This window comes from Mixophyes fleayi, chromosome 12 (genome assembly GCF_038048845.1).
Source record: "Mixophyes fleayi isolate aMixFle1 chromosome 12, aMixFle1.hap1, whole genome shotgun sequence".
Classification (NCBI taxonomy): domain Eukaryota; kingdom Metazoa; phylum Chordata; class Amphibia; order Anura; family Limnodynastidae; genus Mixophyes; species Mixophyes fleayi.
The window spans coordinates 8,713,630-8,730,552 of NC_134413.1; the positions used below are offsets into that span (position 1 = coordinate 8,713,630).

Sequence of the window (16,923 nt, forward strand, 5' to 3'; positions counted from 1 at the left end):
TCGAACTCGTGACCCCGGTACTGTGAGGCATAAATATATTGTTGGATGTATGTCCTGCTCACAAGAACGCAAGGGTGTTTTCAGGGGAGGGGATTTGGGGGCACCCTAGCGCTCCAGTAGTAGCACAGCTCCGTCCCCATCGTAAGGTGGCCACGCCCCCTTTCTTGCAGTGTCTCCAATCCAAATTTGGAGGTTTGCTTCCACTGTATGTAGTATGTAATAGTGTATGGATTCATGAAGATATACTCTGTTTATTGGTAGTAAAACTCATTTGTACATTATGAGAGATCAGGAGAACGCTGCCACCTAGTGGTCATGAAAACAGGTGTGATACTTTGTTACTGTGACAGTCATACTGTTCTGATCAGCTAGAGCAGGGATAGACATCCTGAAACTATTCTATGCGGCCCTGTAACCTTCAAAGGGCTGCACATTACCCTTAATCTCAGTAATAAGATAATACAACACTCCGTCAGTGACCCATGAAACACCTTTCTGAGCCGCGTCACAGTCTCTTGACGTCTCTAAGCTCCATAGAGCCCTGGCAAAGTGTCATTCTGTACTGTCGTATCTGACAACCATTACATAAAGGTTTGGGACAAGCCTTGGGGGCGCCCTAGGCTGTGCCATAACCCTACGTGGAGGGCAGGAGGTGGGAGCAGCACTCTCCCCAGACTGGGTGTGTGGCGGTTGTCTGTGACATCATAGCCAAGCACCACGCCCCCAGCGCAGCGCTGACACGGAGAAGCAGCAGCTTCATGTCCATTCCATAGGTTCATTTAATTGTTAAATGAAATAGGAAAAGCAACAGAAGAACATTGTATGATTATTAGTATGTGATTCCTATGCAGATGGTCTGTATGTCTGTTCTATATTAAGTGGCTGATTTGACAGCCCAACCTCTGAGTGAGGTAGTCGTTGGATGTCAGCTCTTCTCCCACTTGTCAGGGGGGGGGGAGAGATATGGTGCAGTAAATACGCGCTGTCTGCAGACTGTACCTGGAGCTTAGCATATATTAGTACACGGTGTTATTATCGCTGTTGCTGCTGGAGTGGTTAACCTCTTCCTTCCTGACAGAACGCACGGTGTGTGAATTATAATAGCACTTTTCACTGCCTCATTTTATACTTGGTGCAATAAAAAACCTTCCGAAACTGCCCAGGCCCCAGTTACCATAAAGAAGTTTCATTATATACAGTAAATAAGATAAATACTGACTGTTTTTTCATGTAGTACACAAATATGTGCAAAACAAAATACTAGTTTGCACCCCTTGCATTGTAACATGGTTTTGTCCAGGAGACTGAAATAAGAAGTTTCTCAAGTTAAGATCCTTAATGAATCAGGCCCCTTGTTATCATTTATTTAGTACAATCTACAAAATGACAGCTAGAATCTGATTGGTTGCTATAGGCAACATCTCCACTTTTTCAACCCCAGACAACTATTATTTATTGATTATTATCATCATCCTCATCAGCAGCTATTTATATAGCGCCACTGATTCCGCAGCGCTGTACAGAGAACTCACTCACATCAGTCCCTGCCCCATTGGAGCTTACAGTCTAAATCCCCTAACACACACACACATACACACACAGACAGACAGAGACTAAGGTCAATTTGTTATCAGCCAATTAACCTACCAGTATGTTTTTGGAGTGTGGGAGGAAATCGGAGCACCCGGAGGAAACCCACGCAAACACGGGGAGAACATACAAACTCCTCACAGATAAGATCATGGTCTGGAATCAAACTCATGACCCCAGTGCTGTGAGGCAGAAGTGCTAACCACTGAGCCAACATGCTGCCCATGACATAGCCTCCTGCAATATATATATTTTCCTTATCTTCCTAGCTTTCTCCTAGGGTTTGACCAAGTGCTTTATATCTACAAATCAGAGGTTTTATTTTGCTGCCCTTGGATAAGTCTCTGATCTGTGCACAGTCATATCTACAGAGCAGATCTGTGTGGTCTTCAAGGGCAAATGCACTAAATAACTGTACCTAGATCATCTTTCTTCCTCTTGTCATTTTCACCAATGACTTTATACCATCTAGGCTAGATGGTATAAAGTCATTGGTGAAAATGACAAGAGGAAGAAAGAAAGATATATCTATGTGTTTAGTAAAAGTTTCATGCGCATCAGTAAATTAAAGTTGTTTGAAGGTTGATATATATATATCTTTAAGTTAACAAGTAGATTTAAAAAAACAAAACAAAACAAGACACCATGCTCCATATAATATATAATTATATCTTGGCAGAACAAGTAGTACAGTGACCCCAGAGAACTTTTGTGCGTCCATGTGACAAGCAGTTACTTTTGAATAAAGGACGTGACGGTATTTAATCTTACTGGTGAAAGGAAACCACATTACTAGCCACAGTAACCAATCTGTCATTGCATATAATAAAAGCAAGATTCTGATTGGGTGAGGGGTAACTGCACATTTTTCCTGTGAACAAATGTCCACCATTAAGTCTTCTTCTTCTCAAAAGAAAGTTTTTTTCCTTTGTCAGATTTATATCCTCAAATCTGTCCCTGTATTGTTATATATATATATATATATATATATATATGTACCATGTAGATGTCAGTATACATACATGTAAGTGTTTCACATCAAGCATAAATACTGCAGTTTAATTTTGCAGTCTCTCTTCCTTTAAACATTCTGGGTGTCCTTTATAAAGCACAGAACATGCAGGTGCACGACACAAATGTGCTACTTTCTGTTTTTTTTATATCATGCACCTATTTTCATATTGCTCTGCACAATTAAACGGATTGGAGATTGAGCAAATATTATATCGCCAGGACATTCGATTAGGGCGCACCATGCAGAATGCCAGATATCTACAGTACAGTGGCGCCTCTCTCTCAGGCGATCATTTGGGCAGAATTTGCTTGCGCTTCATTTCAGGTTTATAATGCTGCAGTAATCGGGATCAGCTGTACACACCAGCGGTGGTGTAATCCAACGGTCTGACTGACACTCCAGGAAATTGCTGGATGTTCCAGCGGTCTGTTGGAACTGCGATCAGTTATCACCAGGACTGTAGTATATTTTCTGTTTGCCAGGGTTGGGAGACTGCACATTGATGGAGGCATCTCTGTGGGTTACTGTTGAGCCTTTTAAACCATGCAAAATATCCACCATGGTGGTGGCCATCTGGCACTACCTGATGCCCTTTAGTTCTGTCTAGTCGCGATTTACACAGGAAGTGGGCTAATGTACTTTGAAAATCAATGCAAATATAACCTATATTAAAGAAAAATCTGAAAACACAAATGGGAAATTGTGGCATTTGCAATAAAAAACAATCCCATTGTCTCTTTACTGTCACGAGTAAGATAATCTGTAGATGATGAGGGTCCAGTTAGCAGAACTGTAGGAAAAAAAAAGTTAAAATTAACGAAGGGGGTAAAAAATGTAATCACTTTAGCAGACTTGTGCATTTCAGCCTCAGAGCTAATATTTCAAAACAAGTCATCTGCGCGGACGTATAGTGAAATAGCAGAGCGCCTTTCAATGCATGTCGTACTTGCCAACTTTAGAAGTCTTCCCTCCAAGTTTTAAGTTGGGGGGGGGGGGGGGGGTAGGGGGTGCTGTGAATCTCGTCATTTTGACTTTGCCCCCTGCAGCGCCATGCCACGAATAGCGTCATCGAGGCCCCCGTCCTGTCCACATCACTAGGAAGTGGTCAGGAATGCGTAAAAGGATGGACTTCCTGGGATTACAGGAGAGCTACCCGAAATTCAAGAGTCTCCCAGACTTTCTGGGAGACTGGGTAAGAATGTTGTATGCGCAGAGTGGAAATATAGAGGCACTTGTGCAAATTAAAATATTCATATAGCACGCTTACATATTATGGAACATGTCTAAGTCATGTCATCGAGAATTTGACGGCAGATAAGAGCCACTTGGCCCATCTAGTCTGCCCATTTTTTAACCTATGGTAACCTCAAACCATATCTTATCCTCATTTCTTTATAAGGATATCTTTATGTCTATACCAAGCATGTTTAAACTGCTCTACTGTATTATCCTCTACCACCTCTGAGGGGAGGCTATTCCACTTATCCACTACCCTTTCTGTGTAGTAGTTTTTCCTCTGAACCTACTTCCCCCCCAGTGTCAGTGCATGTCCTCGTGTTCTAATACTTCTTTTCCCCCCAGTGTCAGTACATGTCCTCGTGTTCTAATACTTCTCTTCCCCCCAGTGTCAGTACATGTCCTCGTGTTCTAATACTTCTCTTCCCCCAGTGTCAGTGCATGTCCTCGTGTTCTAATACTTCTCTTCCCCCCAGTGTCAGTACATGTCCTCGTGTTCTAATACTTCTCTTCCCCCCAGTGTCAGTACATGTCCTCGTGTTCTAATACTTCTCTTCCCCCCAGTGTCAGTGCATGTCCTCGTGTTCTAATACTTCTCTTCCCCCAGTGTCAGTGCATGTCCTCGTGTTCTAATACTTCTCTTCCCCCCAGTGTCAGTACATGTCCTCGTGTTCTAATACTTCTCTTCCCCCAGTGTCAGTGCATGTCCTCGTGTTCTAATACTTCTCTTCCCCCCAGTGTCAGTACATGTCCTCGTGTTCTAGTACTTCTCTTCCCCCCAGTGTCAGTACATGTCCTTGTGTTCTAATACTTCTCTTCCCCCCAGTGTCAGTACATGTCCTCGTGTTCTAATACTTCTCTTCCCCCCAGTGTCAGTACATGTCCTCGTGTTCTAATACTTCTCTTCCCCCCAGTGTCAGTGCATGTCCTCGTGTTCTAATACTTCTCTTCCCCCCAGTGTCAGTGCATGTCCTCGTGTTCTAATACTTCTCTTCCTTTGTAGAATGTTTCCCTCCTGTACCTTCTATCTATTATAAGCAACTTGTACTGTATTGTTATATTATTCCGTAAATTAATAAAACATTGGTTACACCCAGTAGATACCGATTACATATATGTTCTCGTTAGCCCGATGCAGGATAAACCGATCCGTTTGTCTAGAGGAGCATAATATATTCACACAGAGATATAGCTACCGATGCAGTAGAGGAAACGGAAGGAATTGTTCAATACAATTACAAAGCACATTTTTCTTTCCAGGCACAACCAATTCCAGGGAGACAGTCCTCCTAATTAAGTTCACTACAACAAATTATTTTTTATTACATTACCCGCTGCTATTATCTAAATCCTCCTCCTCTTACCTGTAAGATATATTATCATTGTGAATGTGAGCAGCAGACTGTGAAAGTAGAAGAGGGACATCTAGTGGTAGAAGTGTAACACTGCACAAAGTATTATAATTCAACAAATGTATCCACTGGCCGGTTACTGAGAGTATTTTTACTGTATCAGCAGGTTTACAGGCTTTCTGTTCAGTAACAAGGACATTGGTTTGCGTAGTGATGTTATTGTCAGCTTGCTATATGCAGTATACGATTTATCATTATAATCTGCTTATTTAGGCAAATTATGGAGCAGCAACAGCGCCAAGAGACTCTGGAACGAAGGACGTCGACTACAGGCAAGTGTGATCGTTTCAGTCGCTGATCTTTGTGTGTATATGTTTGTGCTGGTGTTTTGTGCATCTAAAGGGCCACTGACTAAACTAATAGGTATGATAGTGTTGTTAAGTTTAGTTTTCTACAATATTGTTTAATTCTGGTTTAATTGTGTATCTATAGCTAAAGTGATTTTGAAAAAACGATTCCCCATACACATAATTATGGTGCTTGTTATGTTTATCCCATCATGGAAAGAGAAGTTCATGCAACACAAGTGGAAAAACAGTACGTAACGGTTAATTATACAAAGTTACACGTTGCTGTTCTGAGGCCCAAATACATTGCAATTTGATTGCCCAGGACCAAATTGCAGAGATTCAGTTGTTCCGACATATGTTCTGTAGCTATGCTTGCAGCAATTTTTACAAAGTGTTTGCACAAATTACCGTAAGTGTTGTTACATAATGATCAGTAGAACTCAATTATACAACATGGGTGTAGCTACAATAGCCTGTGACTGTCTACACTAAGTGCATGTTATTCCTTTATATAAAGGATGTTTTTAAACATAATTATTGAAAAATTATTATCCACAAATTATTATTTAATGTTTCCATATATAATCTTTATATATATATATATATATATATATATACTTTAAAAAAATTAACATCTTAAATTAGTACATTAATAGAGAGTGCTTTAATATCCTAATTTATTCAGTGATATTCTAGCTAGATTGATTGCAAATAATCAGTAAACCACAATGCTGAATTTTTCAGATAGTAATTGTAGAATTACAACATATTGTTCGGTGTAAACCTGACATATCCCCTGCAGCTCAAAATGCTGGGACTACAGTCTTTTGAGCTGCTGTGACACGGCTGGCCCTGCCCCCTGTGTATGAACCCGCCAATCCACACTGTTTATTTCTGTAGAGCAAGTCTGGCTAGCTGTCAGTCACTCTCTGCCTGCTGAGTTAGAGAAGCACCCTGTTCGTAGCGAAGACACCTGCTGCAGAGGGGTGAAACAGACCTTAATGGAGAGAACTCTACTTATATGTCCACATTTTCAAAAAATAAAAATAAAAGAGCCCACCGACTAGCGTTACTGTGAAGATCTGGCTGCACTCGCCCGTGCCTCGGCTGTTTGGTCAGGTCTCCAGGGATAGATTCCTTGGAGAAAATTGAATGTATAGAGTGAGCAGTGGAAGTGTATTGAGAACGAGATGAGCCGTGCAGACCTCTTTACACTGGAGACCTACTGAGGTTTGAATGCGGCCGACTATCCTCAAACACCAATATTATAATCTCTACTGCAAGTCTTATTATAGATGTACAGGAACACCTGCTTCCATTCTGCCATGTTCTAAGAACTCTGATTGGACAGCACTGCCACTCGTCCAATCAGCTTTCTGATTGCACTGCTCGCTGTATTAAGTTCTTTAGGGTGTCGATGCCTGGAGAATGGTCTGTTAACCAACCACGGCGCAGGTGAGCGAAGCTGGAACCTCACCAGCACTGGCTGTTATAAAAGTCAAGGTGGTTGTTTAAAAAAACAATCCACGTTTGATATATATTAATGTCAAATACTGGCTATACTTGCTCTTCTAGATAATTGATTTCACACTGTTGATTAGCTATAGACTAACTCTAATCCCAGAGGTCTTAATGAAATAACATCGGAAATTATTTTTATTGCCTTCTGCTTTATTTTAGTACTTTACATGCCTGTACCCCCCGATCTGTTGCATTTTGCAGTATAAAAAAGCGTAATATGTAATAAGTTTTTATATTATTATTCTACCCCTCTCTATATTGTTTTTCTGTCCGCCGCTGGCTGGAAGTAAGACGCTGCGTTGTTATTTTATGTCAGGGCTGTGCCGTTTCCTTTCCATAGCTATTGTTTAACACCGGTGTTGTTTTTCACGAAAGCTGCACTGAGCTCGTACGTTCACAGACAGCAACTTAAAATGAAACATTGAGACCTTCATTCTAAGAATAGGCCGGCCGAACAAACTGTACAGACCACCTGTAACACAAAAACACAGAGTGTTATCCCAAGATGTGATTAATTGTTTATATGTTGCAAAGATAATATGAGTTTAATCGGGGGCCAGCACTTGGGTTCTGGGCCAAAGACAACCGGCCCCCCTAAGGTTTGTGACAACGATATAGTCCCCTAGTCTAGCCAGACTCTGTGGAAGCCCCCCATTCAACAGACTGAGTGAGCCTTGGGCCACTCCTACAAAGACTCACCATTGTATTTGGGCCCCAGAGCACCCAATTCAACCAAACGCAGGGATTTGCCCTATCAGATTTGTGTCAGCCCCCAAAAATGCTGCCCTTGAGAGACGAAGCAGAATTCTCTGTGTTCTCTGCAGCGGATACAATTGTATCGATGTATCGTATCCCATGGTAACAAACAGAAACAACTATCTTGTATGATACAAAGACATGGCTGAATTTCACAGAAAGAAGCCGTATGGATAAAGCAATATTTTCAGTAAAGGTCGACTTAGCCCATGGTCAAGCCTATAAATTAGAAGCATTTAATTTATTGAATTGGGAACCGGTCTGGGAAAATAAATCGGCGTTGTTGCTTCAAATAGGATTATCGAGTAATGTGGACATTACATGATAGAGATATATATATATATATATTGTAATTCTAGCATTTAAACTTAGACATTAGCGCTTCTTTTGTCTAAATGAAGTGTAAAGTAGATTAAAGAATGTGGGTATGGGTCTTGACACACTGGTCCTGCTACTAATGACATATATGAATATACATAATATGCAAAAGTTATACCTTGTTGACCGCTCAGTGATCAATACTCAATTTGGCCACACAACATTTGTTGACCAAATTCAACGGGTCATCCCAACGGATAACGTCCGGTGGTTTCTGGGCCCGGTTGGTGCTATCGGAATATGACCAAAAGCTGTGATTTTATTTAACAAGGGACATACGTGAAAGGACTAGTTGTCAGTTGTCCTTTACTGGTCCTTAGAATATAGGCTGCATTCTTCGGAATATTGGCTCAGCTCACAATTGCAGATGCTTAGTAGTACTAGTAGATTTTAGTAGTTGTTCGGCCATAGATTAGAATTTGCAGAGCGTGTTGTAACAGTGATAAATATATATATATTTTTTTTTTGTACTCCTCTTGGAAGTTGCTCCTGCTGTATTAGGTTATTCAAGTTTAAATGTTGCTTCATAGCAATTGCATTCGTAACATAGAAAATAACAGGTTTATGTAGATGTTTGCAAGTTGGACGTAGGTGTCTGAGGGGCTTGTCTGTTCTCCAGCGGATGCATCTGCTGCTCCGAATAGGGCGTACATACACTTTGGTGCTACTTTTTCAAAGTCAAGTTACGCTTATGTTCCTCTCTGAACCCGTCCCACAATGTTAATACTTGTGCAACTGTATCTGTTGGAAATTTAGGACAAGTTTAATGTTTGGTCATTATGTCAGCTTTTCCTTATCTAATGCCCAGATATTAATCCTACACACTACTAAATAAAATCAATATCACTTATAAAAAAAAACACAATATAAAATTTGCTCAGTTAGAATTAAAAGTGTGCAAAAGTTATTTGCACACGTAGACAACGCAACAGAAAGCCCAACACTGGTCATGAAGAGGTTAAAACAGGACTGTGAGAGTTATGAACCAGACACCAGCTCACGTTGGTCTTTTAGAGACCCTTTAAAGACTGCGATGCAAAATGAGGTTCCGTATACGTAAATGAACGTGTTTTCAGTGTGTGATATTGTAACCGTTTAGTGCATCTCTGGAACACTCTGTAATGGTTTTGAAACAAAGTAGACACACGCAGTTCTATATCTGATTTGTGACCGTGACAATCTGTGCATGCCGCCATCTTTTATTTCTGTTTCCATCTGTCTCTCAGTCCCAGCTTTCCTAACCACTCTGCCTTATTTGCCACCCTTGATAAATGCCCATTTTGTTTCTTTTCATTTTTTCTTCTTTTAGTTTCTACCCTTCAGATAAACGTGTCTTCCTCCCCTTCCCACTGCCAGTCTCCTCCTCCTGACTACAGTAACTACAACGCTACTCCTTCTGCTGGGGCTATCCCACCACCATCCTATGCAAAAGTTATCTCTTCAGCATCTCCTGTCCCCGAACCTAGTCATAAATCCAACCAAAAGTCCTCTAAAAGAACCAGCGAAGCCCCAGAGCTGCCGCACAGTCTATCTGGATTTGAGCCTTCCGCATCCCAAGGTTCTGCCTTTTCTCCAATATGGCCAAGCAATGGGACTCTATCCCGAAGCGTCAAGCAGATCTCCTTATCCCCACCGCCTCCTCCTGGTCCCCATTCTCCATTAACCGCTCATCAGTCTGTAAAGCATCCCTCTGTGTCCTACTCCTCCCGGTCCTCGTCTCCTACTGTGGCTTCACCCGTGCTTCTCCAGAGCGTCTCTCCACAAACATTTATTCCAGTAATGCTTCCTGTGATTCCTGGCCAGAGTGTAAGGCTCAGAGGAGGCCAAAACCCAAACGTACCTCAGATAGGCCCAGATGACCAAGCAGATGATCCGCTAACCTCGCAGATTCCATTAAGTTCCCAGAGAACCCAAGTTAAAACAGTCGATCGTTCCTTCCTCTCATGCTTAGAAACTGTACCCCTCCCTCAGGTGCCAGTGATAGCCAACCCTGCTGGGACCCTCACCCATGCTTCTGCTCAACCTTTCCATGCTTCCTCTCATGCTCCCCAACCATCGTACCAGTCCACATCACACTTTGTTTCATTGCCTCCCCCTTACGCTGCTGTATCTGAGCTGACTTTGTCCAAGAGGACCACACATTATATGACATCATCCGCCATTCCCCAGTTAAGTAAGTACGTGTCTATCAACGTGTGAATCCTTGAACAGTAAATATCACATATCTTGGGCTACAGAGTAGAAAGATTAACAAATATCCCAGATTCTTGAGATACAATATTGTCTTACTCTCTTCCTAGGATTTCACAATTAAAGGGGAACTCTGCGGCCAATTTGAACTTTCGGGGAGCTTAGGTTTTTTTTTTTTCGTTGCCCTTTGATATGCTAGAGAAACGTAGGTCTGTGCGCTGGATACAGTTGTACGGCGGATATGTTGGTGCATTTAAAAGTAATAAAAATAAACCAATCTGCCTGGAAGACGTTTTGTGAAGTTAGAGTTCCCCTTTAAATAGAATAGGAACATATCAATCACACACTTGGAAGTAGTTTTGTTTAGTATTGGACGTTATTACAAATAGGAATAGCTAATTATTAAATAGTTCAAATTCCAAGGTAAATATTTAGACATTAGTAAAACACTGTATTGTAAACTTTCAGTACTCCCTATTAGGGTTATAGTTAGATTGGCCAGAGGAACACAAGAGTCCTCCACTTTAAATAACGCTATAAGCTTTATGTATCTCAAGGTGTTTACATGCTCACAGGTATTTCGTACCACTCAGCATTATCCCTTAAAGCCAAGAATTCAAAGGTCAGACCTTACCATAGGAATTATGGGTAGAGACATGCAAATTTATTTTTACTCGTGCCTGTTGGATAACCTGGTGTCCAGGACCACTGGTTTATTAGGAGATGGAGAGTTTACAGTAGCATAGTCAACAGGTTAATCCACCGTCATTGCTTAGTATGTGCCCTCCTGGAGCTTTTAGCCATATTCAAACATTGCTTTATTTTTAGAACTTTCTTCAGACTTTATCTCATGTAGACATTTAATTTTTACTTGTCCTTAGTTACAACTGTATCCAGTGCATGGACAACAGCATAGCTTTAATAATTCAATTAAATATTTCAATAAATTCAAGGGGGCACGTGCAAAACAATAAATTAAAGTTCCCCTTATGTTGTTAAGGAAAACCTTCAGATGAAACATTGAGATTTGAAAAGCTGTGACTTAAAAATAAACACTGTGATTTGCAAAACTTTTTAATATACTGGGAACATTTAAAAGGGACCTGTCAGCTCTGTGATGTGCCCTCTTTTGTTAATTACACGCTATTCAAAACCTGTAGGAAAAAAACAACAACTCTACCCACTGTTCACCTTGTGCTACATTGGCTCCGATGGTTAATATGCTAATCAGCCTGTCTAACATGCTAAACAGTCATCTAATGCTTCCTGCTTTGTGTCCACTCTCTTGAGACTAGCGACATAGACCAGGAATCTGGTGACGGAGGGAAAGAGCGGTGATCGGCGCACTCAGCGCACTTTCTGTCTCTCCCTAAAGACACGCAGACTTTAAATAGCATGTACTTGGCAAAAGAAGACCAGGCACGGAAGTGACCTTTCCCTAGAATGTCAGCAAAATAGCGTTAGTCCCAAATCCCTACTTTTAAATGTAACCATCTGAATATCATGTAACAATTTGCATTGATTTATAAAGAACATTGTATTATCCAGCCTTTTGCAGAACACATACCTGTCTACACAACCAATAACATTAGGAACATATTATCATCGTTGTTATCATATAAGAGAGAAAGCTTAAGTTATCCCAGAGCGTATTAAATTTTTGTGTGTTGTACGGCGTACTGCGCCTTAATATTGTATAGTGTGGCGGATAAGCGGATGTTTTGCTGTGGTCTAATAGAATTCGTCTTCTTCTATTTAAGGTCCCATGCTTCCACCGGGCCACCCTTCTACTGGTACGATTTCTTCAATCGGGTTAGTACCTGCTCCAACCAGCGGACCCCCACCGCCGCCACCACCTGGTCCCCCACCGCCATCAGCAGCTACACCGCCACCTGCCCCGCCTCTGCCAGCCGGGGGAAGCCAAGGGGTGGTTTATGAAGATAACCCAGCATCCGGGCTGGCCGCGGCGCTGGCCGGTGCCAAACTAAGAAAAGTACAACGGGTGAGCCTCGGAATTCCGTTCTATAGCTCTTGACTTCATTAAATGACTTACAGTTGTTCTGATGCTTTGTCCTTTTGAGCATTCGAGAATGTGTAATTGCTTTATGGCTTTAGGCGGCTGTAGAATTATTATTTACATTTCAGGAAAGTATAAAATTTTTAAACATCTAAACCGCGTTGCTCGGACTTCCACTAGAGTTCGATTCCAATATTCTAGATCAAACTCTACAGATTTTTGGGAGTTTTTTCAATTGACCAATCTTCTACCGCGTGCTTATGACTACATCTTTTTGTCACATTTATGTGTCTGCGTGTATAGTACACAGAGCGTGGCATAAGGACCCCATATTTCATTGTAGTTTACTTCTGTTGTATTCTGCTTTGAGTATCTGGATGGGCCTTTAGTACATATAACACTTAAGCAATATATAGTATTAAACAGTCATTGCATTTGGAGGTATGAGGATTGTGGATTTTTCTTAGAGAGAATATTGTTGAACACCGCTCTGTAGCTGAAAGACGGGTACCACATCCAACGCAGCATAGCTAAATCCTCAATCAATGTGACATTGAATGAAAACACATACAATATATATATATACACAGATGGCATTTTGTTTGTTCGAAATTGTGGTGGGAATGCCTTCTTATTGCCCAATTTTGGGGGACAGTCATATAGTGCATAGGTAAACCGAGGGGGGGGAGGGGGGTTCCTAGTGCCTGGAAACCCCCCTCCAAGCCTGGGGCACTGTATAATTGAGGTGGCTGGACCCTGATCCCGCTTCACAGGTCTCTGCTTGAAAAGGGAGAGCTGTGTGCACCTAACAGTAGTGCACGCAGCATTGCCCATGTATATTATGGGCATAGGAAGAGTTGGAGAGCAGCCAAGCACTGTCTAATATTATAGTTACGCCCCCATGCATGCTGGTCACGCCCACTAGCGGCATGGTGTGGAAACCCCCCTCTACAAATCCTGCGTTTGCCCCTGCATTGAATTTATCAGATGACGGATTTCCATCCACCCACTGACCCTGCTGTACTACTCTTCAACAAACCAATGTCCTCACTTACCAAACACGGAGACAGACTCATCACCCACATAAGCAATGCAGCTATAATTCTAATCACTAATTAAAGAAGCACCGGCCCTACCCCAGCTCAAGACTAAAGCACTCCATACTTCAAGTTTCACCTCCGTCTACCCTCCGCCATCCCCACATTTATTCGTCAGTGTGCCCCTGAATCATCTCCCTTTCCCTCAATCCCACACCTATTTAAAATGTACAACAATTTTCGACAATTGTGTGGATGAAAAGAAATCGAAAGGCTATGTCTCTTTTCACTGCTCCTCGACTTTTAGTATTACACTATTATTGTTGTTGACTATTAGTTTATTTGCTATTTTCTTGCTACAATATTTTATTCAATTGCAACTAAATAAACAAAATCACAATAAAACTACAATAAACAAAAATGAGAAAACAGAGATTTAAAAAAACATTATCATGAAAATGTATATTTATAGTTAACCATAAAAATAAAGAGAGAGTTTTTTTGTTTTTTTTTGATCAGTTCTGTGTGGATAAAATATTGGTAAAAAGACCATTTCCTTTCTCTGCACTGACAGCGAGTTCAACTCAATACCAAAGAGAGATAAACTTAACATAACATATATTTGCTATAACTCTAAGTTCCGTATATTTAAAGGGACAGAATATAAAAACAATATTTATTGATGATGACAAGAAAGTACATGGAATACCAGCACAATACAGTAAACAAATAACACTACAACTCTCAACACAGCTACTGGGGTGCAGTAAAATCTTCTGAGTGGCTTGGGACTTAGCGACAAGTGAATTGCTCGTAACACAATGGTATACAACTGCAAAACATTGGTTCATTCCAAGTTAACCTGTGAACTCATTTGAGTCAGGAAGAAATGAAAGAATGAACAGATTTGCACTGCAGGGGGGACAAATTTAAAATGTGCAGACAGATTTAGAGTTGGGAGAGGTGTCTCCTGGCTCAACTCTAAAGTATAGTATAGTATAGAAATAAAAGTCAGAATTTCCCTGCATGCACAAAAAAATAATAAATTAATTTCCACCCCTTACATTGCAACATGGTTTGTCCAGGAGCAAATTTGCACCATTATTTTGCTTTGTCCCCAACACTTAATGATATTTTAGGTTCAACAAGGCTTTGCACATTGATCCAGCATATCTAGACACTTCCTTCTTCAGAACCATAACAGGATAACTACGGCATCATGTCTACACTTCTCTGCTGGCTTTTAAAGGTCTTGTTAGACTCATCAATACTACCCAGCAAACATATAGCAAAATATATTTTATTTGTGAGGGAAAAATAGATGGGTGCAGTTTGCTATTTTTCCAAAATACCTAGGAATGGTTTTGGTGGGGACAGCTCACGCCCTCGACACTAGATTAGTCTGTCTGAAACACTCATTTGTTTTAGCTGTAAGGGCAACAACTGACTAATCTTTCATTATCTTTAAAGCCAGAAGATGTTTCGGGAAGTTGTAGTCCGTGCGGAACTTCTAAAACTGATGCCAATCGAACAAGCAGTGGTGGAGGTGGAGGAGGATTAATGGAGGAAATGAATAAACTTCTGGCAAAAAGGTTTGTTTCACAAGAAGTCATTGTATTAATCATAGTAATATTTTGCTGTCCATACTGGAGATCAGGATTGGATTGTCTTAAGAAGCCACATGGAGCACAAAGCTTCCTCAGATAGGCTGCCCCTGGTCCAATGATGACAAAGACTCCTCAGATAAGCTGGCTCCTGGTCCAACGATGACAAAGACTCCTCAGATAGGCTGGCTCCTGGTCCAACGATGACAAAGCCTCCTCAGATAGGCTGGCTCCTGGTCCAACGATGACAAAGCCTCCTCAGATAGGCTGGCTCCTGGTCCAACGATGACAAAGACTCCTCAGATAGGCTGGCCCCTGGTCCAAAGATGAATCTGTTTTGTCGTGCCATAAATACTGTCCCACTATTCACCCTTTCACCCTTTTACCTGATAACATTTTATTTAGTAGTTTCCGAAGCCGTGGCCTGGAGCCTACATTGTAAGTCAAAGCCTACGCATGTTATATTAATTTTGGTTTTTTTATAAAACTGCGCCAAAACTGCCACATATGTGTGTATGTTCTGCAAATCATCAGATATGTTCAATCAAAACATGTTTAAATTTTATTGTGAAAATTCAAGAATCTGACTGGATATGGCCAAATAGGCCACAGATTTGTCAGTACAGCAATGGCATCGGTATGTGTGTGCTCTCCAGAAAAATAGGTGATCATTGATTTGCAATTCCCACAATCAGATTGTCTTTGTTGCAGAAGAAAAGCGGCTTCACAAACCGAGAAACCTGGGGACAAAAAAGAGGAGGAATGCCAAAATGTGAGTAGTTGTAGATTAATCTGTTGTCTGCAATATATTATTATATTACACACGTGATGAAAATGCCTAAATAAGGAACTCCGGTATATTAGAGAGCCCGGTTACTTCATTACTTAATATGCGTATGCTGCGGATTATATCCGTTTTTACAGATAAGAGTATGTGATTGTGGAGACCGCAGGGGGTTGAAATATTTTGCTCCTTCTGCTGGGAGGGTCGTGGCGGATCAGGGGCCTTTCCTTGCAGAATATGGGCCAGCAGCAGCAATGCGCCTAATTTTTCACTCGACTGCAGCAATTTTTATGCATGAATTTCTTTTCATATAGAGAGTAGCTGTAGTTGTATTCCGCCCCCTAATAATGTATTTGGTGGGAATATAAGAATATACCTTGGTTTTAGTTTAAAAAATGTGCAGGCAGAATTTCCCTGATTGTTATGTGTGTTTCTAAGTCTTGTGTATTGGAAACATTATTATTTCAATTTTATTATACTATATATCACTCTGTTCTTGTATGTTTAGGACGACTCCAGTCTCTCATCTTCTCCCAACACTCGGGGTCCCACGCCTCAGAACTCTGCAGGTAATATTATCGGCAATGTATAGATCAATCCTAATATATATATATATAGGGAGGGAGGTGATTGGGGCTGATTGTTCCACAAAGGAGACCCAATGCTATCCTGTTAGTTGGGGTGTGACGCGGTCACCATATAAAACTTATCCTAGGTGGACCATGTCCTTGATGTAGAGGGGACCCTGAGTGTAGGTGGGTTCTTTGGTCCAAGACGGCCCTGAAAAACGGTCACAACCAAGACCAGAAACAGGCTGTTGTCAGAACACTGGCTCACGGTTTCTCTCCTGTCTTCGAACATGTATCAGTGAGGCCAAACATACCTGCACCGGGCACACACTCAGCCACTAGGAGAAGCCAAATGTTTAGATCTTTTATGACATAAAGTTTTAGTGAATCTGCCCATACACCAACTCGTCCTGACCACCCGATCTCGGCTGTCTGATTCAGCCTGCCGGGCATCATTACCGCCATTTCTTCTGTCTAGACCAGTGGATCCCAAACTTTCTCAGTTCGAGGCACCCTTTGGGTCT

At 41.3% G+C, this 16,923-nt stretch overlaps 1 protein-coding gene across 13 annotated transcripts in view; it reads left to right on the forward strand.

The window, feature by feature from the left end:
- EVL (Enah/Vasp-like) overlaps positions 1 to 16,923 on the forward strand; it is a 111,610-nt gene that overhangs the window by 87,588 nt on the left and 7,099 nt on the right. For 9 of the 13 annotated variants that reach the window (XM_075192385.1, XM_075192381.1, XM_075192388.1 and 6 more), the window contains 6 exons: positions 5,467 to 5,525; positions 9,508 to 10,371; positions 12,149 to 12,390; positions 14,913 to 15,034; positions 15,758 to 15,818; positions 16,339 to 16,399. In XM_075192385.1, the coding sequence (XP_075048486.1) occupies positions 5,467 to 5,525; positions 9,508 to 10,371; positions 12,149 to 12,390; positions 14,913 to 15,034; positions 15,758 to 15,818; positions 16,339 to 16,399 (1,409 nt within the window). The remainder of the gene's footprint in view (positions 1 to 5,466; positions 5,526 to 9,507; positions 10,372 to 12,148; positions 12,391 to 14,912; positions 15,035 to 15,757; positions 15,819 to 16,338; positions 16,400 to 16,923) is intronic. The other 4 variants (XM_075192392.1, XM_075192393.1, XM_075192394.1 and 1 more) reach the window with 2 other exon arrangements.